The 27444-nt window shown below is 43.2% G+C and overlaps 3 protein-coding genes across 9 annotated transcripts; 2 read left to right on the top strand and 1 right to left on the bottom strand.

Annotated features, from left to right (window-relative positions):
• Positions 1 to 641: 641 nt before the first annotated feature.
• Positions 642 to 5913, top strand: LOC124010474 (heterogeneous nuclear ribonucleoprotein H-like). 2 transcript variants are annotated; one of them, XM_046322923.1, is made up of 10 exons: positions 642 to 794; positions 1568 to 1671; positions 1774 to 1929; positions 2099 to 2242; positions 2934 to 3072; positions 4026 to 4210; positions 4443 to 4555; positions 4630 to 4765; positions 4902 to 5078; positions 5203 to 5913. In XM_046322923.1, exons 2-10 carry the CDS (start codon positions 1587 to 1589, stop codon positions 5292 to 5294), a joined length of 1227 nt encoding a protein of 408 aa, XP_046178879.1. In that variant the 5' UTR covers positions 642 to 794; positions 1568 to 1586; the 3' UTR covers positions 5295 to 5913. The 2 variants fall into 2 exon arrangements, with proteins under 2 accessions (XP_046178879.1, XP_046178880.1); XM_046322924.1 differs by having other exon boundaries at positions 5199 to 5331.
• LOC124010473 (RUN and FYVE domain-containing protein 1-like) lies at positions 5853 to 16393 on the bottom strand. Of its 6 annotated transcripts, none has more exons than XM_046322920.1 (15): positions 15929 to 16388; positions 15425 to 15595; positions 14992 to 15211; positions 14657 to 14842; positions 13452 to 13587; positions 8968 to 9069; positions 8761 to 8877; positions 8318 to 8485; positions 8118 to 8215; positions 7922 to 8035; positions 7688 to 7817; positions 7514 to 7608; positions 7324 to 7372; positions 7047 to 7124; positions 5853 to 6892 (listed from the first exon to the last, which is right to left on the bottom strand). In XM_046322920.1, the coding sequence occupies exons 1-15, from the start codon at positions 16260 to 16262 to the stop codon at positions 6752 to 6754; spliced, it is 2139 nt and encodes a 712-aa protein (XP_046178876.1). In that variant the 5' UTR covers positions 16263 to 16388; the 3' UTR covers positions 5853 to 6751. The 6 variants fall into 6 exon arrangements, 4 of the variants coding, with proteins under 4 accessions (XP_046178876.1, XP_046178875.1, XP_046178877.1 ...); XM_046322919.1 differs by having other exon boundaries at positions 15425 to 15598; positions 15929 to 16387; XR_006834441.1 differs by lacking the exon at positions 5853 to 6892 and having other exon boundaries at positions 7478 to 7608; positions 15425 to 15598.
• Positions 16394 to 17249: 856 nt separating this feature from the next.
• Positions 17250 to 24229, top strand: LOC124010968 (proheparin-binding EGF-like growth factor). Its single transcript, XM_046323815.1, has 6 exons — positions 17250 to 17508; positions 18938 to 19192; positions 21286 to 21481; positions 21738 to 21896; positions 22879 to 22967; positions 23221 to 24229. Exons 1-5 carry the CDS (start codon positions 17466 to 17468, stop codon positions 22949 to 22951), a joined length of 726 nt encoding a protein of 241 aa, XP_046179771.1. The 5' UTR covers positions 17250 to 17465; the 3' UTR covers positions 22952 to 22967; positions 23221 to 24229.
• The last annotated feature ends 3215 nt before the right edge of the window (positions 24230 to 27444 follow it).

Raw genomic sequence — 27444 nt, 5'->3', positions numbered from 1 at the left:
CAACATGAATGAGCAGATACAGATTAATGTTCAATTTGAGAAGGGCGCTCCTCCCTCACAGCTTTTTCCCATTTACGTCATGGACCATAGACCGGTTCCCTGCAGCTCAGCATAATCGAATCCGCCCATTAGCAGAGAGGTTTGGAACTCTCTTTGTTATTGGTATATTAACTAATTTACTGCATGGTGATGCCACCATGGAAAGCCAAAACTCCCGCCCATGCAAACCTGCTAATTAGGTACTTTGTAGATTGTATTTAACCAGCCAACTATCAGGAAATAAAAACACTGATAAATGTTTCCAGTGTTAGTTTCATCAGCTGCTGTACAATATAACAGAAAACATAGGAAAACATGTTTTTGACTGTACTGGGCCTTTAATGTTAAAATGTAAATGTCTAAATTCTAGATTAGGAATGTACCTTCGAGTAATGCGAGTGCATTTTTTCTCAAGAGCAAAAGGAAAGCAATGTAAATGTCGAATCTGAAAGCAAGAACTAGCTTTCCAAGTTTTCCAAGAAGCTAGCAAGGTGTCATGTAGTCTACAGCACTAATACAGTTCAGTTTTCACTTCCGTGTCCTCAGTAAAAAAAAAAAAAAGAAGAAGATATATTTTAAAAAAATGAGTCCACAGATATAGGGCCCAGACAGGCTACGTCATGCTTTTAGGGCGTGGATCTAGTTAGCGAGATTGGCGCAAACTAGCAGAAAAAGACCGACCTGATACCGATGCACAGCTAGCTACACTAACAATCCTGGTTGTGATAATATTGCCACTGTATCCAAATTAACAGGTAGCTATGTCTATTTCTCAACGAATATGATTTGTGATATTACATTTACCTTGTGAGTCCTTGCTTGCGGTTTATGCCATCCAATTTGATCAAGCTACTGGTAGCAAGCCAGGTAGCTAACGCCAGGCCTGCCATTTGTGTATGACTGTCTGAGGATCAAATTATGATCTAATAACGTTAGCCAAATTAATTCACCTAGCTATTTTGTTAGGTGCAAATATAGTGTTTTATGGTAATGAATTTAGCTACTGTAGCCAGCAAAATGTATTTAACGTAAGGTACTAGCAACAATGCGCTAGCTAAATTCACAATGTGCTAACATTGTTAGATAACTACCAGCTAGCATTTACAGCAATTAAAAAGTCTAACGTTACAAGACACGATTAGCTAGTTAACTGCATTCACGTACCTAAAAGTAAAATACAATGTAGATGGCCAGCTAGCTAACTAGTTACTTAAGTTAAATATTATTAGCCAAGAAACGTAGGCTAGCTGAGTAAAGGTAGCTAGTTAATTTACGTATAAAAAAACTAAAAAAAACTAGGCAAGTCAGTTAAGAACAAGTTCTTATTTACAATTACGGTCAAACCCGAACGATGCTGAAACAATTGTATGCCGTCCCATGGGACTCCCAATCACGGCCGGATGTGATACAGCCCGGATTCGAACCAGGGACTGTAGTGACACCTCTCTCACTACGAGGCAGTGCCTTAGACTGTGCCACTCAAGAGCCCCATTACAAACATACCGATATGTTTCTTTACTCTCCTCAGGTTTAAGAGAATACCAACCATGTCTGATGGAGAGGGTTACGTGGTGCGTGTGAGAGGTCTACCATGGTCCTGCTCTGTGGATGAAATACAGAGGTTCTTCTCAGGTAACACCTTGACGATAACACCTGTATAGCTTTATACTACACGTTTTATAGCCTCTCACAGCGGTGATAACTGTGAGTCCCTCAACTCTTCTTGGTATATAGATTGTAAAATCGCCAACAATGGCACCAGCATCCATTTTGCCTCCACACGCGAGGGCAGACCCAGTGGAGAGGCCTTCGTTGAGCTGGAGAACGAGGATGACCTGAAGATCGCTGTGAAGAAGGACAGAGAAACCATTGGCCACAGATATGTGGAAGGTGTGTGTGTGTGCGTTTTTGTGTCACTGCAAATCTTGAAGTTTCAATGTTTGCAGCAGAAGCATAATATGTGCCTTGGGACTTCATTTTGGGCTACATTTCTCAGCTGTTTACATTGTGTAGCACTATCTGTAGTGACTGTATGTGTTGACTTGACTTGTTTTCTCAGTGTTCAAATCCAACAATGTGGAGATGGACTGGGTGATGAAACATTCTGGTTCAAGCAGCCCAGAGACGACTGGAGACGGCCTGGTCAGGCTCCGAGGCCTCCCCTTCGGCTGCAGCAAGGAGGAGATAGTCCAGTTCCTCTCAGGTACTAGTAGCTTGGTTCACAAGAACAGCCCCATAACAGCCTGTAGGAGTAGGTGACCGTCCTCAGCCCTCATCAATGATCCAGGATCATCTACATTTTTCAGGCATTTAGCAGACAGTCTAAACCAGAGCGACTTACATTTATATAAGCTATAGTTTGTCCAGGATTTCCCCCATCACCTAATTTTCTCTCTCACTGCTTTGGTCCCAACCAATACTTTAAAAAAATGAATTATTCTGTCCAAAAATTTGACCAATCAGGCCTGACATGCTAGTCTGTCACTCTCATTGACAGTGGTCCTTTAATTCATCCCATTGGGACAATTATAGAATGGGTGGGTACTAAAGGTAACACAAATACCGCCAGAGCCACTCCTTTTCATTCCTTCACACCTACAGTCTCTTCTGTATCCTCTTCTCTCTCCTTCTCTTTCGCTCACTCTTTCCTCTCATCCTCCTTCATGTTGCAGTAAAATTAAGTACCATGAATGGTCATTAACTCATTGGTTAAAAACACTCACCAGGTGTGTACATTACATAATGTAAAGTTTTCATTATCTCTTTTAAAAATTTATTTAAAAAAAATCTATCATACAAAAGAAATCAAGCAACAACAGAGAAAGCTACCTTTCTGTAACTGGGCATGTGATTTACTGTGTCCCCCACTGGGGTTATCTGTCCTTGGGTTGAAGGGTTGGAAATCGTGCCAAATGGGATAACATTGCCGCTGGACTTCCAGGGGAGGAGTACGGGGGAGGCCTTCGTGCAGTTTGCTTCACAGGATATAGCTGAAAAGGCTCTAAAGAAACACAAGGAAAGAATAGGGCACAGGTGGGGATGGTTGGTTGGTTGGCTGGATAAAGTTGCTGTTCTTATGGTGTACAACTTACAAGCATTAACAGGTATAACTGACTGACACTCAACAAAACAGTAAAAAGTTATCTGTTCATTTAAGACAACACGTACTCAGATATTGACTGTAAAGACACATAGTTACAATATTAGATCAAAACACACTAACACTCATTCACTCACAGCAGTCGTTGGGAAAATGAAGCACATTCTCTTGTTCTTAAAACCATTGGGAGATAGATCATATTCTGAGTTTAGTGCCGAGGTGACTTGTAAGCTCTCAGGTTCGTCACAGAGTGCAGAGTAAAAATTGCAGTTTAATTTGGTCATATCCATTTTACCCTGTTTCTTAAGAGTGAAACTGATTGGTTCCTGGGCACTAAACATCAGTACAGGTAGCCAATGAGTAGACAGATAGGATTCTCCCAGGTGTTCTAACTCACGGAGGGCCATTCAACATGAGGACAAGGACCCCGCCCACTGTCACTCACAGGTAATGAAACAGTGTCTCCATGGATAACAACAGGACAATGACCACAACAGGGACACAGATTGTACTGTAACATCAGTGTTAACTGTATCGAGTACCTGCAGGTGACCATAAGAAAAGTGCCTGTTGTACTGTCAAGGCTTTATACTGCACAGTATACTGTTACCCACTAGATCAAGTCTCACCTACCTACGAAACAGTAGTGCACATGGCAGCACCTGGCCTGAATAACCCAACTTTATCAGTACCCTCAATGACCAGCAACTACAGAAAAATGTCAGCTCAGCAACTGAATATTGAACATCCAACTTTATTGGTGCCCTTTCCATTTGAACACACATTGATTCAGCCTTAGGAGCTGTACAGTAGCTAGCTCTAGTCTACACCCCCTCCTGTGTGTGGTGGGGTCTTCATGGTGGTGTGTGTACTGTATACACCTCAGGTACATTGAGATCTTCAAGAGCAGCCGTGCCGAGGTGAGGACCCACTACGAACCCCAGAGGAAACCTATGGGGATGCAGAGAACGGGGCCCTATGACAGACCGTCTGGGGGCCGTGGGTACAACATGATGGGGGGCCGAGGAGGGGGCTCTTACGACAGGGCCAGACGCGGAGGTTATGGTGGAGGTGTGTGTGTGTGTGTAATGTCTACCCAGTGTAAGAAGAAAGTTTGGTTTTTGATCATCTGAATGGATTGAGGGAACGATGATCAGTCAAAAGGGTCATGATTATGGATCATAACATAACGGTCTCCCAGTCATATTCTTCCTAGCCCTCTATGTACATTTCTATCATGAGACTGTATATGCCCCAATGTCCCAGACCAGTCTCTCCGTAACTAAGGTGTGTCTAACCTCAGGTGTGTCTGATGGGAGGTATGGTGACAGTAGCTCCTCCTTCCAGAGCACCACGGGTCACTGTGTTCACATGAGGGGTCTGCCCTACAGAGCCACAGAGACTGACATCTACAATGTGAGTTCTAGGATCTCCTACTAAGAATGGTCTGTGAGAGATGGTGAGAATAACACACTGCTCCCTCTCCGTAGTTCTTTTCTCCTCTGAACCCAGTGAGAGTGCATGTAGAGATCGGGCCAGACGGCAGAGTGACAGGAGAGGCTGATGTGGAGTTTGCTACACACGAGGATGCTGTGACAGCCATGTCGAAGGACAAGGCCAACATGCGTGAGTCTGTCTTTGTTTGAAGTTGTTTTGGTTTGAGCCGGCCACAGCTATTATGAACGGCACTTTAATATGTACCCCCCCACACACATTTTCCTACCTTAATGATTAATACATGTACTAACTGTTTGTCCTGCAGAGCACCGCTATGTGGAGCTGTTCCTCAACTCTACAGCAGGGGGCAGTAATGGCTCATACGGCAGTCCAATGCAGGGGGGTATGGGGAGCCAGTCCTCCTATAGCAGTGGAGGGCTGAACTCTGGATACTCTGGAGGCTACAGCAGCCAGGGCAGCATGGGAGGTTACAGTGACTATAGTGAGTATCAGCTCTGTAAAACACATGCACCTCCACCACTGTTGACCAGCCTTGAACTATCAGGCTTTACTGTGTGTGACTTCTGAACTCCTCGGTCCTAGTGTGTATCTCTCTCTCCTGTCAGGTAACCAGGGCGGTATGAGCAGCAGTTACTATAGCGGCGGTGGACGAGGAGACAGAAGTTCCAATGGCCTGGGGGCAGGATGGGGGATGTAGTTCTTTAACCAAGCATGCGTTCTGCTGGAAGGACTGGAATTGTAGTTCTCACCTTGTTTGTTTTAGACTGATCGTATTAATGATTGAGGTCCCTTTGACTTTGTTTTCACCTGCTCCTACTATTGTTATTGACATGACTGCAGCAATGCAAACTATGACCGTTGATCGTGGTCGGAATGCTTGTTTTATCATCGTTACCTGGAAGATTCAAATAACCAACTGTGACTCAGAGTAGTTCACTGTGAAGGGTTGAGGTAAACTAGTCAATTCAGAAAGTAAACCACATTTTTGTAATTGAAAAGCAATTGGCCCCATCCCTGAGTGGATGAACCAACACTTCTGTAAATAGTCTTCTAGATGTTCTCTTTTCTCCAGTAGGTGCAAACAATTCTGGACTTCGAAGTTTGAAACGATGTCAAAATAGTGTGAAGTTAACATGGAACAAAGAGCATGTTTGTTTTATAATGAAGATTGTTATGGGGAAATCTCCATGCCGGATGGATACTTATTTAGCAAACAAACCTTTGTTTTTCTGTTTAAAGGTTTCTTTCTACTGCCTATGTGGAATTTTCTTTATTTACACTTGTCCACCTTACAAGAAATACACAATTAAGATCGATGAATGTCTTTGTCCTGTTTGACATGAGTGGTTCCTTAGACAGTCAAACACATTCAGATACGTTTTATTAAATTAGATATCTATATAGAAAACATGTTGGGCTGAAATTGGCTGTTTAGTAGCACTAGTCACAAAATGATCGTTATTTACATTCTAAAATAGACCTTTCTTGGTATGTGTTAACATTCTGTAGTCATTTACAACAAAGCTTAACAAATCCACAATTGTTCAGCAAGGCAGGTTGAGGAAATGAACAGAAATGAACTTGGTTCCTTTGCTTCAATGGAAGTGAAAGAATCATGTGAAACTATAAATCGCCTCAGCCATTTAAAGCAAGAGTTTTGAAAAGGTCTAAGTGAATCAACAATGAAATTATTGAAGGTCAGTTCATCTAACATTTTCCCACAATTGTTGCATTCTGGGTCATTCATAATACAAATACTGACATGTTCCATACTTACACCCCCACAACTATAATTTTAAATTCCGCATCCTAGAGGAATATGGTGATAGTAACATGACAATTAGCTGGCTAACTATTTATCGACCTTACTTTGAAATCCACCCAGGGGAGTTTAAAAGATGAGAAAAGGCAGTATTAGCCCAAAATAAAGCAGAGGGTTCAACAGTCAACCATGCCCAAACATCCTGAATTTCAGGTTAGTGGCAAAACAGAACTTAACAGCCTCCCTGCTCAAATTTGATTAAAATGTTCTCTGGGCTTTGAGCACAGTGAGGGAAGAAAGATTAGTGAAGCGTGTGAGAATATGTGTACCGTCAGGAGGAAGAAGAGGTGTGTGTGTTCCATCAGGAGGAAGAAGTGTGTGTGTGTGTTCCGTCAGGAGGAAGAGATGCTCCTCTGCAGCAGTAGTGAGTGGCAGATGTCACAGACTCGTACAGGTCGAGGGTAGGAGGGCAGGGCCAACTCGTTAGTAGAACAACTGTTACAGTAGATATCTCCACAGTTCCTACAGTGGTGCTGCAGACAAACAGACAGGAAAAAACGGACATTTGGTAGAACTGTATTTGTTAACCTTGTGGCAAATGACAGCATTTCATACAAAGGCATTTCTAAACCTTCCTTTACATCTACCAGAGTCCACAACTGAAGAGATGGATGGACAGAGCCGTACCTTTCTGCGAGCGATGGAGAACTCCTTCTGACATTGTTTACACTGTGTAGCCTCATCATCTTTCAGCCAGGCTTGGCCCTGATGGACACAGACAGACAACAATGCTCAATCACAAATGATTACAGAAATGAGTGTGTGTCTGTGCTGTGAAGGTGGGGGTCATGGGGTTGTTCAGGTACAAGGATAATTCTAAGATCATCTCTTCACTAAACTCCGTAGAGACTTGGTTTAACGGTCGGCTAGGAGAAGTGTTAATGTCGGACAGGGAACACCTTACCTTCAGGGCTTTGTTGACCTCTTTGAAGTCCTCCATCTTCAGTTTAGACCTACAAGAGAGATGAGTCACACAAAGATAAAACAGATGGAACACAGGAAGGAAGAGAGATGTAAATAGGCCCATCTCCTGTAAGGCCGTCTAGTACAGTACTTACTGGCTGAGGTGTAGGCCCATCTACTACAGTACTCACTGGCTGAGGTGTAGGCCCATCTCCTGTAAGGCCGTCTCCTGCTCCTGACAGGTCTGCTGGAGCTGCTGCTTCTCCTGACGAACATCCTGCAGCTCCTAGAGACACAGAAACCAGCTCAGAAGAAAAACAGTTTTTTTGTGTGTGTGTGTGTGTGTGTGTGAGAGAGAAGCTGACCGTGTGTAGCCCCTGTATCTGCTGTAGTTGGGTGCGTAGCTCGGTGCTGTTGTCCTGTTCTATCTGTAGAGCTCTCTGAATGGCCTGTCTCTGCTCCTTCTCACTGCACAGATCACTCTCCAGACCCAGCCTAGGGAGACAGGGGAGTGGGTCACAATGTCTGTGTGTGTGTGTGTGTGTGTGTGTGTGTGTGTGTGTGTGTGTGTGTGTGTGTGTATCCCCATGCTTACGTACCTCAGTGTGTCCAGGTCAGACAGTTGTTTCTGTAGAGAGTCTACCCTGCCCTCCAGCTCTGTCCTCATGTCCATCTGGTCACTTTGTCTGCGATCACACTCAGAGTTCTGCAGTCTGAAAATACATGGGCTACAATTCAATCCTGTTGAAACAAAGAAACCATCATGGAAACCACCCTGTACACACACACACACACCTCTGCTCCATCTCCTTAATGGTGGTCTTCATCTGGTTTATCTTCTCCTCCAGCTGTCCCTCTTCCTCCTGCTTCCTCTGGGCCTCACGCTCACAGTCCTGCACACACATTCTGTCAAGAGGTGTGTACTCACGAGGGTGTTGCTGCGTAAGTGAGAGAGTGTGTGTGTGTGTGTGTGTGTGCGTGCGTGCGTGTGTTACCTGTGTCTTATGGAACATCTGCAGGTTGAGGGTTTTGACCTGGTCTAGTTGTTGTCGGAGGGCTTGCAGTGTGTCCTGTTTCTCATGTGTGTCTTTCTCCAGCAGCCTCATGGCCATCTCCATCTCCTGCTTTAGTCCTATCTGCAGCTCCAGCTCCCTCTCCAACTCCTACACACAGGAATAAAAGGTACAGGAACACACACGCCTATTGTAGAGGCAGTTAGCTAGGGTCTCTTAAAGAAATGTAGAGCTCGTTGTTCATCTTGCTGTTACACACACACACACACACACACACACACACACACACACACACACACACACACACACACACACACACACACACACACACACACACACACACACACACACCTATTGTAGAGGCAGTTAGCTAGGGTATCTTAAAGAAATGTAGAGCTAGTTGTTCATCTTGCTGTTACACACACCTGTCTGATGCGTTTCTCCTCCTGGTACTGTTTCCAGACCACACTGTACATCTCATCCAGGCCCTGTCGTGTCTGTCTGTATGTCTCCAGCTCTACTGCACTGTCCTCCAGGGTCACCTAGGACATCACACAGGACGTGAAATGCCAGTTCTTCATGTTGTCTGAGTTAGATTAAAGTTACACAGAGTAAAAACAGTGAGTCCTGACCTCCTCTTTCTTCTGGTTGCTCTGGACGATGGTCTCATTCTCATGTCTCAGTGTTTCCTGTTCCTCCCGTAAAGAGTTAATTCTGTCTGTCGCTGCTGTCAACTGTAGGGTTATAACACATCAATAAGCACTACGTAGGGTTATAACACATCAATAAGCACTACGTAGGGTTATAACACATCAATAAGCACTACGTGGGGTTATAACACATCAATAAGCACTACGTGGGGTTATAACACATCAATAAGCACTACGTGGGGTTATAACACATCAATAAGCACTACGTGGGGTCCACCCACCAATAAGGACTACGTGGGGTCCACCCACCAATAAGGACTACGTGGGGTCCACCCACCAGTAAGGACTACGTGGGGTCCACCCACCCGTAAGGACTACGTGGGGTCCACCCACCCGTAAGGACTACGTGGGGTCCACCCACCCGTAAGGACTACGTGGGGTCCACCCACCCGTAAGGACTACGTGGGGTCCACCCACCCGTAAGGACTACGTGGGGTCCACCCACCCGTAAGGACTACGTGGGGTTCACCCACCCGTAAGGACTACGTGGGGTTCACCCACCCGTAAGGACTGTGGGGTTAACCCACCCGTAAGGACTGTGGGGTTCACACACCCGTAAGGACTGTGGGGTTAACACACCCGTAAGCACTATGTAGGGTTACAACACATCTGTAAGGACTATATGGTTATAAACATCCATAATCATTACATATAGTAATAGAACACATAACAACTACATAAGGTTATATAATAGATCCACAAGCATTATATGTAGGGTTATAACTACAGATGTTCATCTCTACCTTTCAAGACCATTCCATGTATCTGGATACATGGGCTCCGATACGATACGTTTTAGTTTGAAACGATTCTGTGCGATTCGGTGTGATACGATTCGAAGCAGTAACATTTGTTGCATAAACACATTCATTTTCTAAATGAAAATCTGCTGCTGATGGAACTCATGAGCTGACTTCTGTCTGTCTGAATGATGTATACTGCAAAAATATAAAACGCAGCATGTAAAGTGTTGGTCTCGTGTTTCATGAGCTGTCTCAGCCTCCAGTATTTATGCTTCAATAATTTGTGTGTTGGGGGGCTAGGGTCAGTCTGTTATATCTGAAGTATTTCTCCTGTCTTTTCCGGTGTGTGTGAATGTAAGTATGCTCCCTCTAATTTTCGCTCTCTTGGAGGACCTGAGCCCTAGGATCATGTCTCAGGACTACCTGGCATGATGACCCCTTGCAGTCCCCAGTCCACCTGGCCGTGCTGCTGCTCCAGTTTCAACTGTTCTGCCTGCGGCTATGGAACCCTGGCCTGGTCACCGGATGTGCTTCCTGTCCTGTACCTGCTGTTTGACACTTTCTCTCCCGCACCTGCTGTCTCCAACGCTGAATGACTGGCTATGAAAAGCCAACTGACATTTACTCCTGAGGTGCTGACCTGTTGCACCCTTTACAACCATTGTGACAATTATTATCTGACCCTGCTGGTCATCTATGAACATTTGGACATCTTGGCCATGTTCTGTTATAATCTCCACCCGGCACAGCCAGAAGAGGACTGGCCACCCCTCATAGCCTGGTTCCTCTCTAGGTTCTGGCCATTTCTAGGGAGTTTTTCCTAGCCACCGTGCTTCTACATCTGTATTGCTTACTGTTTGGGGTTTTATGCTGGGCTTCTGTATAGCACTTTGTGAGATTGGCTGATGTAAGAAGGGCTTTATAAATACATTTGATTGAATGATGAGCTGAAATAAAAGATCCAGAAATGTTCCATATGCACTGAAAGCGTATCTCAAAAGTCTGTGCACAAATGTGTTTACATCCCTGTTAGTGTGCATTTCTCCTTTGCCAAAATAATCCATCCACCTGACAGGTGTGGCATATCAAGAAGCTGATTAAACAACCTGACCATTACACTGGTGCACCTTGTGCTGGGGACAAAAGGCCACTAAAATGTGCAGTTGTCACACAACACAATGCCACAAGTTTTGAGGCAGAGTGCAATCGGCATGCTGACTGCAGGAATGTCCACCAGAGATGTTGCTAGATAAATTATCTTTTGTTTTAGAGAATTTGGCAGTCTGTCCAACCGGCCTCACAATCGCAAACAACGTGTAACCATTCCAGCCCAAGACCTCCACATCTGGCTTCTTCACCTGTGGGATCATCTGAGACCAGCCACCCGGACAGCTGACGGCACTGCGGGACCAGCCACCCGGACAGCTGACGGCACTGCGGGACCAGCCACCCGGACAGCTGACGGCACTGCGGGACCAGCCACCCGGACAGCTGACGGCACTGCGGGACCAGCCACCCGGACAGCTGACGGCACTGCGGGACCAGCCACCCGGACAGCTGACGGCACTGCGGGACCAGCCACCCGGACAGCTGACGGCTCTGCGGGACCAGCCACCCGGACAGCTGACGGCACTGCGGGACCAGCCACCCGGACAGCTGACGGCACTGCGGGACCAGCCACCCGGACAGCTGACGGCACTGCGGGACCAGCCACCCGGACAGCTGACGGAACTGCGGGACCAGCCACCCGGACAGCTGATGGAACTGTGGGCTTACAAAACCAAAGAATTTCTTCACAAACGGTCAGAAACCATCTCAGGGAAGCTCATCTGCGTGATTGTCGTCCTCACCAGGGACTTGAGGTGACTGCAGTTCAGCGTCGTACTGACTTCAGTGGGCAAATGCTCACTTTCCATGGCCACTGACACGCTGGAGAAGTGTGCTCTTCGCGGATGAATCCCGGTTTCAACTGGTCCGGGCAGATGGCAGTCATTGTGTGGGCGAACGGTTTGCTGATGTCTAGCTTGTGTTCCATGGTATCGATGTGTACGACTGTGTGTTCCAGTTCACTCCAACTTTGCACAGCCATTGAAGAGGAGCGGGACAACATTCCTCATGTGTCACGCTGCATGAGGCAAATGGTGGTCCCACCAGATACGGACTGGTTTTCTAATCCAGGCCCCTAACTTTTTTTTAAAACCGTATCTGTGACCAGCGGGTGCATATCTGTATTCCCAGTCATGTGAAATCCATAGATTAGGACCTAATGTATTTATTTCAATCAACTGATTTCCTTATGTTGGGTTTATATATTTGTGTTCAGTGTATATGTCTGGTGTATATAGCGCACATTTGGATTTCCTCCTGTCTTGTAATCGAATGGTTTGACTGTTTGGAAGTCATGACAACTCAGAGTGAGCTTCTCTTCTTCTCCTGCTTCGACCATGCAACACGGTGGCAAAAGTGATTGCTGTCCTCGTTATAAAATGATTAACTCTGTATATACAAATGACCATATATAATGTTGAAGACTCCTGCCAACTAATATCAATAAATATTTAGTTTTAAATACAGATTAAAAAAAAAAAAACTTATTTTAGTAAATACTTGAATACTGTTTCTTTCTTAAAACTGTATTGTTGGTTAAGGGCTTGTAAGTAAGCACTTCGCTGTAACCTGTTCTTTTCGGCGCATGTGACAAATAAAATTGGATTTGAAACATTGAATTTGGCCTTGGATTTGAAACACATTGAATAACAGCTTCATACATGTTTAAACAGATGTTTTTTTTACTATCTAAAGGAAGTCATTCTGAAGTGTCTATCTGTGTTTTGGTCAGTTCATCTGTGTTTGTGAGAGACTAACCATTCCACAGAGGGGTCATATATTAGTGTGTAGCCCAAACTATTCAGACACTACAGACAGAAGTTGCCAGATCAGCGGTACCGATTTCAGGACGAGTCATGTGATGGGGGTCGTAAAGCAAAATGGAGAACACCGTCATGTTCGTGAGACTCATGTTTCTTCTGTAGGTCAAACCGTTCGCATGCTACAGACGTTTCTGCGAGAACAGTTTTCAGGATGTCACATGGTCTGACAAACACCATTCTAGCTCTGCCACCTTTCACCTCAGATGGGGAAGGGAAACATCGTCAGATGGGGAAGGGAAACATCGTCAGATGGGGAAGGGAAACATCGTCAGATGGGGAAGGGAAACATCGTCAGATGGGGAAGGGAAACATCGTCAGATGGGGAAACATCGTCAGAAAGGGAAACATCGTCAGATGGGGAAGGGAAACATCGTCAGAACATCGTCAGATGGGGAAGGGAAACATCGTCAGATGGGGAAGGGAAACATCGTCAGATGGGGAAGGGAAACATCGTCAGATGGGGAAGGGAAACATCGTCAGATGGGGAAGGGAAACATCGTCAGATGGGGAAGGGAAACATCGTCAGATGGGGAAGGGAAACATCGTCAGATGGGGAAGGGAAACATCGTCAGATGGGGAAGGGAAACATCGTCAGATGCAGTGGAAAAACACGTCTAGCTTAAATTTACAGATTTATGGGAATTTTGTATTAGGCTAATTTGATTTCCACAGGCATCAACTCTAGGGGGTTAATAAACACTACCAAGGATTAAAACGCATAAGCTCCTCTGACCTCCTCAATGAGCTTGCCGTTGGTCTTCTCTATGGAGTTCATCTTGGCCTGCAGGTCAGAGACAGAGCAGCTCAGGTGTCTGTTCAGCTCCTCAATGTAGTGCTTCTGGTCCAATATGGCCGTCATCTTAGTATCACTGACAGAGGAGAGAAGGAGAGGTTACAGGAGAAGAGACAAAGTATAACAGAGAGAAAGGAGTGTGGTTTATCTTTATATCACAGGAGGAGTGTGGTTTATCTTTATATCACAGAGAGGAGTGTGGTTTATCTTTATATCACAGAGAGGAGTGTGGTTCATCTTTATATCACAGGGAGGAGTGTGGTTTATCTTTATATCACAGAGGGGAGTGTGGTTTATCTTTATATCACAGAGGGGAGTGTGGTTTATCTTTATATCACAGAGGGGAGTGTGGTTTATCTTTATATCACAGAAAGGAGTGTGGTTTATCTTTATATCACAGAGGGGAGTGTGGTTTATCTTTATATCACAGAAAGGAGTGTGGTTTATCTTTATATCACAGAAAGGAGTGTGGTTTATCTTTATATCACAGAGGGGAGTGTGGTTTATCTTTATATCACAGAGAGGAGTGTGGTTCATCTTTATATCACAGAGAGGAGTGTGGTTCATCTTTATATCACAGGGAGGAGTGTGGTTCATCTTTATATCACAGGGAGGAGTGTGGTTCATCTTTATATCACAGAGAGGAGTGTGGTTTATCTTTATATCACAGAGAGGAGTGTGGTTTATCTTTATATCACAGAAAGGAGTGTGGTTTATCTTTATATCACAGAGGGGAGTGTGGTTTATCTTTATATCACAGAGAGGAGTGTGGTTCATCTTTATATCACAGAGAGGAGTGTGGTTCATCTTTATATCACAGAGAGGAGTGTGGTTCATCTTTATATCACAGAGAGATGTGTGGTTCATCTTTATATCACAGAGAGGAGTGTGGTTCATCTTTATATCACAGGGAGGAGTGTGGTTCATCTTTATATCACAGAGAGGAGTGTGGTTCATCTTTATATCACAGAGAGAGGAGTGTGGTTTATCTTTATATCACAGAGAGATGAGTGTGGTTTATACATAGTGTATGGGTAGAAGCTGTTGGATTCTTTTGGACCTAGACTTAGCGCTCCGGTACCACTTGCCGTGCAGTAGCAGAGAGAACAGTTTATGACTAGAGTGGCTGGAGTCTTTGTACTTACTCCTTAGTGGTCTCAGTGGTCATAGGGTCCTTCAGGTACAAGGAGAAGTCTATGACCCCGACCTGGGAGTCCAGGTCCTCTCCTTTGATACAGAGGTTAGCATCAATGACGTTTAGCCCCACCAGCATCCCTCCTATCACTGTCCCCTCCTCCCCCATCATCAACGCTCCTGGATCATAGAACTCACTGTGGGAGGAAGGAGGCAGAGATGTATTAAGTTAGATACAATAACTACTGTAAACGTGAATAGGACACATGTTTACCGGTGTTACATGTTTATTACATACTTATTACACTGATTTAGTTCTCACAACAGAGCCTTAAGCTCTACTCACACCAGGAGGTATTTATGGTCCAGCAGGGCTTTCAGGTAGTCAGACAACTTCTTCTGCATCAGGGCAAGATGCAGCCAGGCCCGAGCCCGACCCAACCCAGTCTTTATCCCTGGCAGGTCTCTGGCACTGGTGGTAATATCAGTAGAATCAGGACACAGCTTCTGAACCAGCTCCAGAGGGCCCCAGATAGACTTATTCTGATTGATGAATGACTTCTTTACTACAGAGAGAGAAGTAAGGTGAATGTTTAGGTAGTGTTCTTTAAAGGGTGAAAACTACCAGGTCTCCAACTTGGTTGTGCAGGCTTTCGCTCCAGCCCCGCACTAACACACCCGATTCAGCTAATCAAGACCCTGATAAAAGTCTGAAACACACCTAGTAGCGCTCCAGACTGAGGGTTGTCCGGTCACCCCTGTTCCAGAGCAAGTCTCACCTTTCAGTCCGTGTTTGAGGCACTGCTCCAGAACCACAAAGAACTGCTGCAGAGGAGGGTAGTCAGAGTCCAGGGTTCTGCCCAGACTTAGAGAAGACTGGATCAGACCCTTAATACTCAGCTTCATCATACTGAACAGGTTTGAGCGCTCTACAGCCATATGGTCCTTCACTGCTACAAATAGAGAGGGAGAGACACAGAAAGGGAAATTAATAGAACGTCAGGAGACGAGGTGAGCGAGAGAAAGAAAGGCGAGAAAGAAGAGTTTCCGGTTCAAAAGTAATTTAAAAAAAAACACATGAAGAAATGACCATGGACAAATATAGACTGTTAGAATACAGTCGTCTATATTTATGATGTTGGAATATGCCATTCTGATGTATTGTGTTTACAGCTAATGACGGTTGAGATACAGAAGAGTGAAGTCACTGGTTCGGCACGAAACTACCTACTAAGTTGATATACCTCCACATTGGCGTGCAATACAATACTTTTGTCACGTACCCGGTAGGTATTGGTTAGCGTTGGTGTCATTTTCCGTAGAGTTTTGTTTAGTCGGACACTTCAGAGAGCTCGCGGCAGATCCCGAAGATGTGGCGTTTCTCAACGCTGCACCGTAGCTGACTCCACTGCTGATCGTCTCGGTTGCCTTCCGTGCCAGCGACAGGATCGGTGTTGACCAGTTGCTCTCGGTCGCCGGTTTGTCTTTTGAAGTCTCCTCATTGCTGCTAACACCAACAGGGTGGCTGTCTGGAAGAACTTCCAAAACTTTGGGGTCCTCTTCTTTGGCGTCGCTTTCCTCAGCAGCTGTGTTTGTTTCACTTACTCCGTCGGCCATTTTTCATAATGGAACACGTGACACGGCCTGAGCAGTCGCCTATGATGCTTGCGAAAGTCCAAAGTAATCAATTTATGATTCTCGGTGTTTTTTTAATTCACTTCGCATTATTAGAAGTGTTTCTTACCATATTTAAGCGAGGCTAAGTATTTGTATTTTCATTCTTATTATTCTTATTATATTTTTTTTCATTGCAACAATAATACCAATATTACGCATGAATACAGGGACATTCATGTGTATATAATGATTAAAAAAAATAAAAATAAGCTACGTATTGGGTACAACAGCTAATGTTTACGAGGTTATAGATGTGTAGCCATTACACACCACTAGATGTCACTATTGATATTGACCCGTGTCCTTCAGGTGTGTCTCCATTGCGTGTGAAGGCCTATGATGAAACAGCTGAAGTCACAGACCTAGAAGTCCATTTAGATCAGTGGCTTTTGGTTGACATCATGTTATTAAAACCAGTTTCAAACATGTTTAGCTGTTTTCCCAGCTTTAGATTAAGTCTTGTCCTGACTAAGTAGATATTTCAACAGATACTCTTCATTGAACATGGATTTTAGTCCAGGACCAGGTTTAAACTGTGTCTGGTAAACGGACCCTAAATGTCATAATTTGCATGCGTTTTCTATTAATGTAGTCACAGGTCTAATGATAACCTTCCGTAAGTCCTTTATTCACTTTCATTCAAATGATACAGAAAGAGACAAAATATGATCAGCAATATAATGTTAAGCAGTGCTCCTTTTATGTTATTTTTCTAAGTAAAATGCCTAAAGAGTCAACAAATTAGACACATGATCATTTAGCCTACATTAGTGTGTTGTAACTGTATAACCCATGTATATGGTTTCAACCACTGTAAGTATTAACCACTATAATAAGGTGTATAGCATATAAACATGTTGTAATATGTATGTGACTGTATTCTACTGTATAGGCGTGGTCGAGGCAGTCTATATAAATCGTGACGCCTCTAGTCTGGCGCTCCTTCCACTCTTCCCCAATAGGCAAAGGCTGTGTTTGAGTGCGCAACGGCTACCCGATACGCGCCCGGCATCTTGAATAAGAAAGTCTCACTGTGAACCGACGGAATAGACAGGAACGTTTCAGGAGAACAAATATTGAAAGGAAAACGACATACAGTGCTTTTTACAGAATTACAGTTGGTGGTGATTGAAGTTTGAAGACATGAGGATTCTACGAGTTGCGCTCCTGCTCGTCCATGCCTTTGGTTAGTGTCAAATTACACTTGTATATATCAAGTCAGATTATATAGTTCCTTTTCTGTAGCGTTTATACTTTAACATTGAATAAACTGTTGGTGGTAATAGTTTATCCTAGACTTTATTCCTCCTAAAGTGGTATATTTCTTATTCATAAGAGACATGTCTTGGAGTTACACTTGTTGACTGTAAAAGAGTGTGAACTTCTCAAGCATGACCTTCTGAGCAAGTCTCCTAAACTTTTAAAAGAAGAGTCAACGATTTTCATAAGGTGTAGGCCAGCCTATGCTATTCAAGAACAAGTGTGGTCATCTTTCTATTTTAAAACATGCTTTATGTAACTGGATATACTTATTTTTAACTCATATTCTTGTACATTAGCTAACTGTCTGTCTATGCAACATGTTGTGTACCATAGCCAAGCAGGATTATAGTCTCCCCTGTACAGAATACTGTCTATGCAACATGTTGTGTACCATAGCCAAGCAGGATTATAGTCTCCCCTGTACAGAATACTGTCTATGCAACATGTTGTGTACCATAGCCAAGCAGGATTATAGTCTCCCCTGTACAGAATACTGTCTTTGCAACATGTTGTGTACCATAGCCAAGCAGGATTATAGTCTCCCTGTACAGAATACTGTCTATGCAACATGTTGTGTACCATAGCCAAGCAGGATTATAGTCTCCCTGTACAGAATACTGTCTATGCAACATGTTGTGTACCATAGCCAAGCAGGATTATAGTCTCCCTGTACAGAATACTGTCTATGCAACATGTTGTGTACCATAGCCAAGCAGGATTATAGTCTCCCCTGTACAGAATACTGTCTATGCAACATGTTGTGTACCATAGCCAAGCAGGATTATAGTCTCCCCTGTACAGAATACTGTCTTTGCAACATGTTGTGTACCATAGCCAAGCAGGATTATAGTCTCCCCTGTACAGAATACTGTACAGGCATGATATTTTTGGGCGCCTCACAGTTCTTGGAGCTGAAATTCAACTATCCAGTTTTATAGGCTCACCTGAAGGGGCCATGGGGCCTCATGCAGGGCTCTCAGTCTAGAGACATGTTTCAACTTGCCCACTCAAACCCCTCCATTTTCCTGCCACCTGAATAAATGACTGTGTTGGAAAGAAAAGCTTGTGTTTCCAGTGAGCCAGAACGGGTCGAAATGACTTATTTTCAAGCAGTTTTTGCTCATTGGAAACACAAGCTTTTCTTTCATTTACATTTACATTTACATTTAAGTCATTTAGCAGACGCTCTTATCCAGAGCGACTTACTTTCCATTGAAATGATGTATTTTCACCAAGTGTTGCCCCCTGGGTGAACTCTTCACAGTGTCCGTCGGAATCTACATCTCTGAACTACAGATATGTGAATGGTGTAGCATCAATAGTTGAATCTTGTGATTCCATGTGTTTTCCAGTGGTCTCGAGGTTGGCAAGTGGAGCTGTGGTGGACAGGTATGAGGGTGAGAGGTCGCAGCACACAGCAGTTATAAACCTGTTGGATGTCCTGAGCGACAGGAGGATGGAGGGAGGGATGGAGAAGAGTAAGCACGGAGTGGAGGGTCCAGTGTTGGAGGAGGATGGAAGCGAGGAAGAGGAAGAGGAGTACTATGATTACTACCATGAAGACGACGAAGATGCATCAGGGGACTATGGGGTGGAATTACCTCGAGGTATTGAATAACGCGCTGTGATTTATGTTTGTTTATTGCTCTGTTGAACATCTCCATCCTATACTTTATAGGTTCTGGAAACCTCACTGACACATGTGTTAGAATACCCATTAGAAACAGGATTTATGGCACTATCATTCATTGGATTGACTGGTAGATTGTCAGTTCCATTTGAACAACTGTTCCTATGCAACCAATAGTTACATTTACTTTATGGACCAGGTAGCCTAGTGGTTAGAGTATGCACCTATCATACTACTATGGCTGACCCTGTAAAACAACACATTTCACTGCACCTATCATACTACTATGGCTGACCCTGTAAATCAACACATTTCACTGCACCTATCATACTACTATGGCTGACCCTGTAAAGCAACACACACATTTCACTGCACCTATCATACTACTATGGCTGACCCTGTAAAACAACACATTTCACTGCACCTATCATACTACTATGGCTGACCCTGTAAAGCAACACACACATTTCACTGCACCTATCATACTACTATGGCTGACCCTGTAAAGCAACACACACATTTCACTGCACCTATCATACTACTATGGCTGATCCTGTAAAGCAACACCTACACATTTCACTGCACCTATCATACTACTATGGCTGACCCTGTAAAACAACACATTTCACTGCACCTATCATACTACTATGGCTGACCCTGTAAAGCAACACACACATTTCACTGCACCTATCATACTACTATGGCTGGCTGACCCTGTAAACCCAACACACACATTTCACTGCACCTATCATACTACTATGGCTGACCCTGTAAAGCAACACACTGCACCTATTACTACTATTTCACTGCACCTATCATACTACTATGGCTGACCCTGTAAAACAACACATTTTACTGCACCTATCATACTACTATGGCTGACCCTGTAAAACAACACATTTCACTGCACCTATCATACTACTATGGCTGACCCTGTAAAACAACACATTTCACTGCACCTATCATACTACTATGGCTGACCCTGTAAAGCAACACACACATTTCACTGCACCTATCATACTACTATGGCTGACCCTGTAAAAAACATTTCACATTTACTGCACCTATCATACTACTATGGCTGACCCTGTAAAGCAACAACAACACATTTCACTGCACCTATCATACTACTATGGCTGACCCTGTAAAGCAACACACACATTTCACTGCACCTATCATACTACTATGGCTGACCCTGTAAAACAACACATTTCACTGCACCTATCATACTACTATGGCTGACCCTGTAAAAACAACACATTTCACTGCACCTATCATACTACTATGGCTGACCCTGTAAAACAACACATTTCACTGCACCTATCATACTACTATGGCTGACCCTGTAAAACAACACATTTCACTGCACCTATCATACTACTATGGCTGACCCTGTAAAACAACACATTTCACTGCACCTATCATACTACTATGGCTGACCCTGTAAAACAACACATTTCACTGCACCTATCATACTACTATGGCTGACCCTGTAAAGCAACACACACATTTCACTGCACCTATCATACTACTATGGCTGACCCTGTAAAACAACACATTTCACTGCACCTATCATACTACTATGGCTGACCCTGTAAAACAACACATTTCACTGCACCTATCATACTACTATGGCTGACCCTGTAAAACAACACATTTCACTGCACCTATCATACTACTATGGCTGACCCTGTAAAACAACACATTTCACTGCACCTATCATACTACTATGGCTGACCCTGTAAAACAACACATTTCACTGCACCTATCATACTACTATGGCTGACCCTGTAAAACAACACATTTCACTGCACCTATCATACTACTATGGCTGACCCTGTAAAACAACACATTTCACTGCACCTATCATACTACTATGGCTGACCCTGTAAAACAACACATTTCACTGCACCTATCATACTACTATGGCTGACCCTGTAAAACAACACATGCACCTATCTGGTGTACAATAATCTGGTGTACAATAAACCTGTATTCTATGAGATGTGTTGGCTGGGTCCATGCATTCAGTTGATTAACATTTCTTGTCTGTACTCTTTTCTTTTTTAGTTGCATTGTCGACTAAACCTAAAGACCCATCGACCATCTTGGAAGCTGAGAGGAGTGAAGGGAAGAGAAGGAGAGGTGGAAAGGGGAGGAAGAAGGGAAAAGGAAAAAAGAGGAACCCTTGTCTGAAGAAGTATAAGAACTTCTGTATCCATGGCAGCTGTCATTACCTGAGGGACATCAAAGCTCCATCATGCATGTAAGAAATACCTCTCTTATCGCTCTTTCTCTCTCAATCTCTCTCTTTCTCTAACTCGCTCTGTCGCTCTCTATCTCTTCAGAATAACAATATACCTGCTGTACTGTATGCTGCATGAATCATAAGGTGAATGCACCAATTTGTAAGTCGCTCTGGATAAGAGCGTCTTCTAAATGACTTAAATGTAAATGTAAATGTAAATCACATCTCACTCCTGTCCACCTCTCTCTCTCTCTCTTTCGATTTCCTTGTGCAGATGTCGTCCCAGTTACTCTGGGGAGCGGTGTCACCTGTTCACGCTGGCTTCAGAGGGGAGGGACGTGGGAGGATACAGCCGGACCACAGCTCTGGCTGTGGTGGCAGTGGTGTTGTCTTCTCTCTGTCTAACCATCATAGGCCTGCTGCTGGTGCTCAGGTCAGTAGAACCAGAGCAGCTGTATAACACAGGGGATGTATAGAACCAGAGCAGCTGTATAACACAGGGGATGTATAGAACCAGGGCAGCTGTATAACACAGGGGATGTATAGAACCAGGGCAGCTGTATAACACAGGGGATGTATAGAACCAGAGCAGCTGTATAACACAGGGGATGTATAGAACCAGAGCAGCTGTATAACACAGGGGATGTATAGAACCAGAGCAGCTGTATAACACAGGGGATGTATAGAACCAGAGCAGCTGTATAACACAGGGGATGTATAGAACCAGAGCAGAACCAGAGCAGCTGTATAACACAGGGATGTATAGAACCAGAGCAGCTGTATAACACAGGGGATGTATAGAACCAGAGCAGCTGTATAACACAGGGGATGTATAGAACCAGAGCAGCTGTATAACACAACACACATTGCATTATGCAGCAGCTGAAGATAGACAACGTCTGTATTGACACTGTATTTTGGAAATTGGCCAACAGGAAATGAGTAAACAAGTAAACAACCTCATTGATTGTAGGGGAAGGGGAGTTGAGGCTATAACAAACATATGACAGTATAGTTCAACATGGTCATAGTTCAACATGGTCATAGTTCAACATGGTCATAGTTCAACATGGTCATAGTTCAATATGGTCATGGATCAACATGGTCATGGTTCAACATGGTCATAGTTCAACATGGTCATAGTTCAATATGGTCATGGATCAACATGGTCATGGATCAACATGGTCATGGTTCAACATGGTCATGGTTCAACATGGTCATGGTTCAACATGGTCATAGTTCAACATGGTCATAGTTCAATATGGTCATGGATCAACATGGTCATAGTTCAACATGGTCATAGTTCAATATGGTCAAAGTTGAGCGTTATTGTTCCCACCACAGGCGTTTTTGTTGTTGTTTCAAAGCCAGTTCCAGGATCCACAGGTCTTAACCCTGTTATTGTTTTTCTACAGGTTTCATAAGCGAGGAGCGTATGACGTAGAGAATGAGGAGAAGGTCAAACTGGGGTCAGCACCCAACCACTGAAGAGCTGGAGAGAAGGGTGAGTTACCAAGGAAACCCAGGGAAAGACAAAAATCCTATATTTTCAAGTCCTGAAATTAAATGTTATTTCCTCTCCTAAATTGATAGGAGTCAGACAGAAAGTGAAACCTCAACATTACTGTACATTACAGTATGAATGTGAAACAGAGACTGGATTTAGATTGATGAAAGATGAGTTTTTGTTTTGTTTTCATACAGTCGGAGTGTTGAAGGAAACCTGATTGCTCATTGTTTCTCCCTCTATATTTCAGGACAGGATAGGGAAATTCTACCTCAAAATAGAAAAGAAGAAGTGTAAAAAAAAGCCAAGAGTGAACCCAGAGAGACTTGGAAGGTATGGAAGAGAAGGGGGACTGGATGGGCGTGACCTGTACATATAGCCCCATCCCTTCTCACTGATGGACAGATGTGATTGGGTAGCTCAGGATTCTGAGGTAGTCCCTGCCACCTATCAGGAGAGAGCCTGCCTAAAACTGGAACTCTGATTGGCTGGGAGAAAAGACTGAAGTGGTGATGAGCATATGGAAGCTGAGAGGAAAAGGAGGAATGTTTCTGGGCCCGTATCCACAAAGCATCTCAGAGAAGGAGCCTTAAGATCATAATGAATAAGATTATATGAACAGACCTTAGATCAGCACTCCTTCTTTGAGATGCTTTGTGGAAACGTCCCTGGACTCAGTGCTGCTTCTTGTTAAAAGACTACCAGGAATCTCAGACTGAAAGGACACCATCTTCTCTTCATCTGCCAGAAACAGAGAGAACCCTGGTCTTTCTTCAACAGGAGTGTTGTTTTTACCAATCAACATTTGTATTTTCCTGCACATGTTTGTTCGTTGTCATTTTCTAGTGTACTGTAAAAGTTTTATTTATACCATATACTTCTCTTATAATGTATTTATTGATGTGTTGATGTTGCTGTATTTATGCAGATATTTAACTGCTTCGTCCACCCAAGATGCACTGCCAGTTTGTAAAGATTATCTATAAGGTCATCATTGTGTTTTTATATTTAAATGTTAAAGCATATTTATTGATACAAATTGAAGATAAAGTATTTAAAAAATGTACAGTAATTTTGGAGAAATAGACATTTCAAAGTAAGATTCCTCTTGGTCTCATAGGGATACCTGATTGCTGACTTTGATATATCGGCACTCTGGTTACAGGCTGCTGAGAACACACACCACTGTGCTTGGTTGGTTGATTGACTTATTAATTGATTGATTAAACAGCTCTGTGGTGTATTCCACTTGGACCACTGACAGGTCTCTCTTTCTGTACCATTATGACGTGGTTGCATTGTGTTTGACTCTGTGAAGAAGACATGCAAAACATCCAGATATCGAAGTGAATTTAATAGAACCTACTCTAGAATCCCAAAATATAGAATATAGGAAATATGTCAAATGAATGTTTAAAATCTAGAATCTAGTTTAGATTTTTCTGTATTACAATCAGGATGTGGAATAGATCCAAGGTAAACTCCTTGTCGAGTCCAGCCACTGTAGTGAATGTTGGAACATAGAAACACACACAAATGGTGAAGTTTTTATTGTCTTTGAGAAACGAGTTGGACATTAATCTCCAAAAATGTTATCTCCAATTTCAATGATTTATTTATGTTACCATGCCAGTTAGTTGTGTTGTTGTTTTGTTTTAACATGATGGGTGTGGTTAGGGATATACTCAGTGATTTACTGTATGGTAATATACACTGAGATCCATGCTAAGATCATGATAAAATGTGAATTCATTTTACATTTTAAAAACAAATAACCCTCCTCAAGAAAAACATACTGGAAACAACCTGCAGTTTTGAAGTGATTTCTAGTCAAAAAGTGTTCATTTTTTTCTCTGAAAATAAAGTATTTTTTTCTCAGAATTCACAAAGTCATTGTATTTATTATACTTTGTTTGTGTCACTAAGGCTACATTTACACAGGCAGCCCAATTCTGATATGTTTTCCATTAATTGGTCCTTTGACCAATCAGATCAGATCTTTTACCAATAATTGGGCAAAAGATCAGAATTGGACTGCCTGTGTAAACACAGCTTATAGCTCATATCCATCCATATCAGCTGCTATCTATACACTGATGAGTGATTTCAACTCCGAATCATGACGCAAGAACACTGATCTGTTGTCAGTTTAGGGTCCGTTGTTTTGGATTGGAAGAAGGTCATCTTACTCAAGATCTGTGGTGTTTAAGATGACGTTTTTTTACCTCAAGCTACTCCTCCTATCTGTTATTATAGATAAATAATATTTATATACTAATGTCCTAAGCTTCACCTTGATAGTTAAGGTCACCATTTATATAGCTATCTGATATTTATATAGCTAACTTCCTGTATGAGTGTGTCAGCGTGGCCTCATAAAGAGAGACCAGGTCTGGGACGACAACACTACTGTGTCCTTTAGGTCTTTCAGTCCACTGGCTGTAATTATAGAAAGGATAATATTTGTCTTCCCCTCCCCTCACCCTCCCTTTCACCCCTCCTCTCCTCCCCCCACCCTTCAGCTACTCCTTTCAACCAGAGCACCTGTGTCCTGGCTAAGGGTCACCTTCAAGATGTATAGCCAGTCCTTGCAAGCGTTCTGAAGAGTTCCCACTTAAGTAATTTCTTAAGTAATTTAAGTTTAAATTAAGAGCATTTTCTCTTTCCATGAATCATCTCCACATGTGTTCATGCCAATGACAGAAGAGCTGGGAAAATCACAAGTAGTAATGTAGTGTATTATCGTCTGTTCTCCTTTGATCTACAGTAATCTAGTGTATTATCGGCTGTTCTCCTTTGATCTACAGTAATCTAGTGTATTCTCGGCTGTTCTCCTTCGATCTACAGTAATCTAGTGTATTATCGGCTGTTCTCCTTTGATCTACAGTAATCTAGTGTATTATCGTCTGTTCTCCTTTGATCTACAGTAATCTAGTGTATTATCGGCTGTTCTCCTTTGATCTACAGTAATCTAGTGTATTATTGACTGTTCTCCTTTGATCTACAGTAATCTATCGTCTGTTCTCCTTTGATCTACAGTAATCTAGTGTATTATCGGCTGTTCTCCTTTGATCTACAGTAATCTAGTGTATTCTCGGCTGTTCTCCTTTGATCTACAGTAATCTAGTGTATTATTGACTGTTCTCCTTTGATCTACAGTAATCTAGTGTATTATCGTCTGTTCTCCTTTGATCTACAGTAATCTAGTGTATTATCGGCTGTTCTCCTTTGATCTACAGTAATCTAGTGCATTCTCAGCTGTTCTCCTTTGATCTACAGTAATCTAGTGTATTCTCGGCTGTCCTCCTTTGATCTACAGTAATCTAGTGTATTATCGACTGTTCTCCTTTGATCTACAGTAATCTAGTGTATTATCGGCTGTTCTCCTTTGATCTACAGTAATCTAGTGAATTATCGACTGTCCTCCTTTGATCTACAGTAATCTAGTGTATTCTCGGCTGTCCTCCTTTGATCTACAGTAATCTAGTGTATTATCGACTGTTCTCCTTTGATCTACAGTAATCTAGTGTATTATCGACTGTTCTCCTTTGATCTACAGTAATCTAGTGTATTATCGGTTGTCCTCCTTTGAGCTACAATAATCTAGTGTATTATCGGCTGTTCTCCTTTGATCTACAGTAATCTAGTGTATTATCGACTGTCCTCCTTTGATCTACAGTAATCTAGTGTATTCTCGGCTGTCTTCCTTTGATCTACAGTAATCTAGTGTATTATCGACTGTTCTCCTTTGATCTACAGTAATCTAGTGTATTATCGACTGTTCTCCTTTGATCTACAGTAATCTAGTGTATTCTCGGCTCTTCTCCTTTGAGCTACAGTAATCTGAAGCTATAAGACTATGTAGTTATGATGACAAGACCCCATCAGGTGCTCTGACAGATCATCAGATCAGACGATATATTACTAAGTGGCTGGTTAAAGTGGGTGGGTGGGTGTGTGGACATGAACCTGCTGCACTCTAGCCAGGAACAGGAACAGGAAGCCTTTGGGGGAGCAGATGAAGTTGGGACACCTGATCTGAGAGTACACCGCATCATTCCACTACACCACCACAGCATTAGTCACACAGTCAACAGATGGCACGCTCAGAGACGCTGCCTGCCTAATGTAACATATGAGCAACTCTACCACACACACACACACACACACACACACACACACACACACACACACACACACACACACACACACACACACACACACACACACACACACACACACACACACACACACACACACACACACACACACACACACACACACACACACACACACACACACACACACACACACACACACACACACACACACACACGCAACTATACTATAACACTTAATCCTTCCACCACTGAGCACCCGTGAACAGCAATGCCCCACAGAGGTGATGTAGAGCTCACACCAGCCCCTTACAGTAAATACCCTGTGGCTAAACAACAATGCTGTGCTGCTGTGT

This window comes from Oncorhynchus gorbuscha, linkage group LG23 (genome assembly GCF_021184085.1).
Source record: "Oncorhynchus gorbuscha isolate QuinsamMale2020 ecotype Even-year linkage group LG23, OgorEven_v1.0, whole genome shotgun sequence".
In the NCBI taxonomy this organism is placed as follows: Eukaryota; Metazoa; Chordata; class Actinopteri; order Salmoniformes; family Salmonidae; genus Oncorhynchus; species Oncorhynchus gorbuscha.
This window is presented reverse-complemented; position numbering and strand designations above follow the sequence as displayed.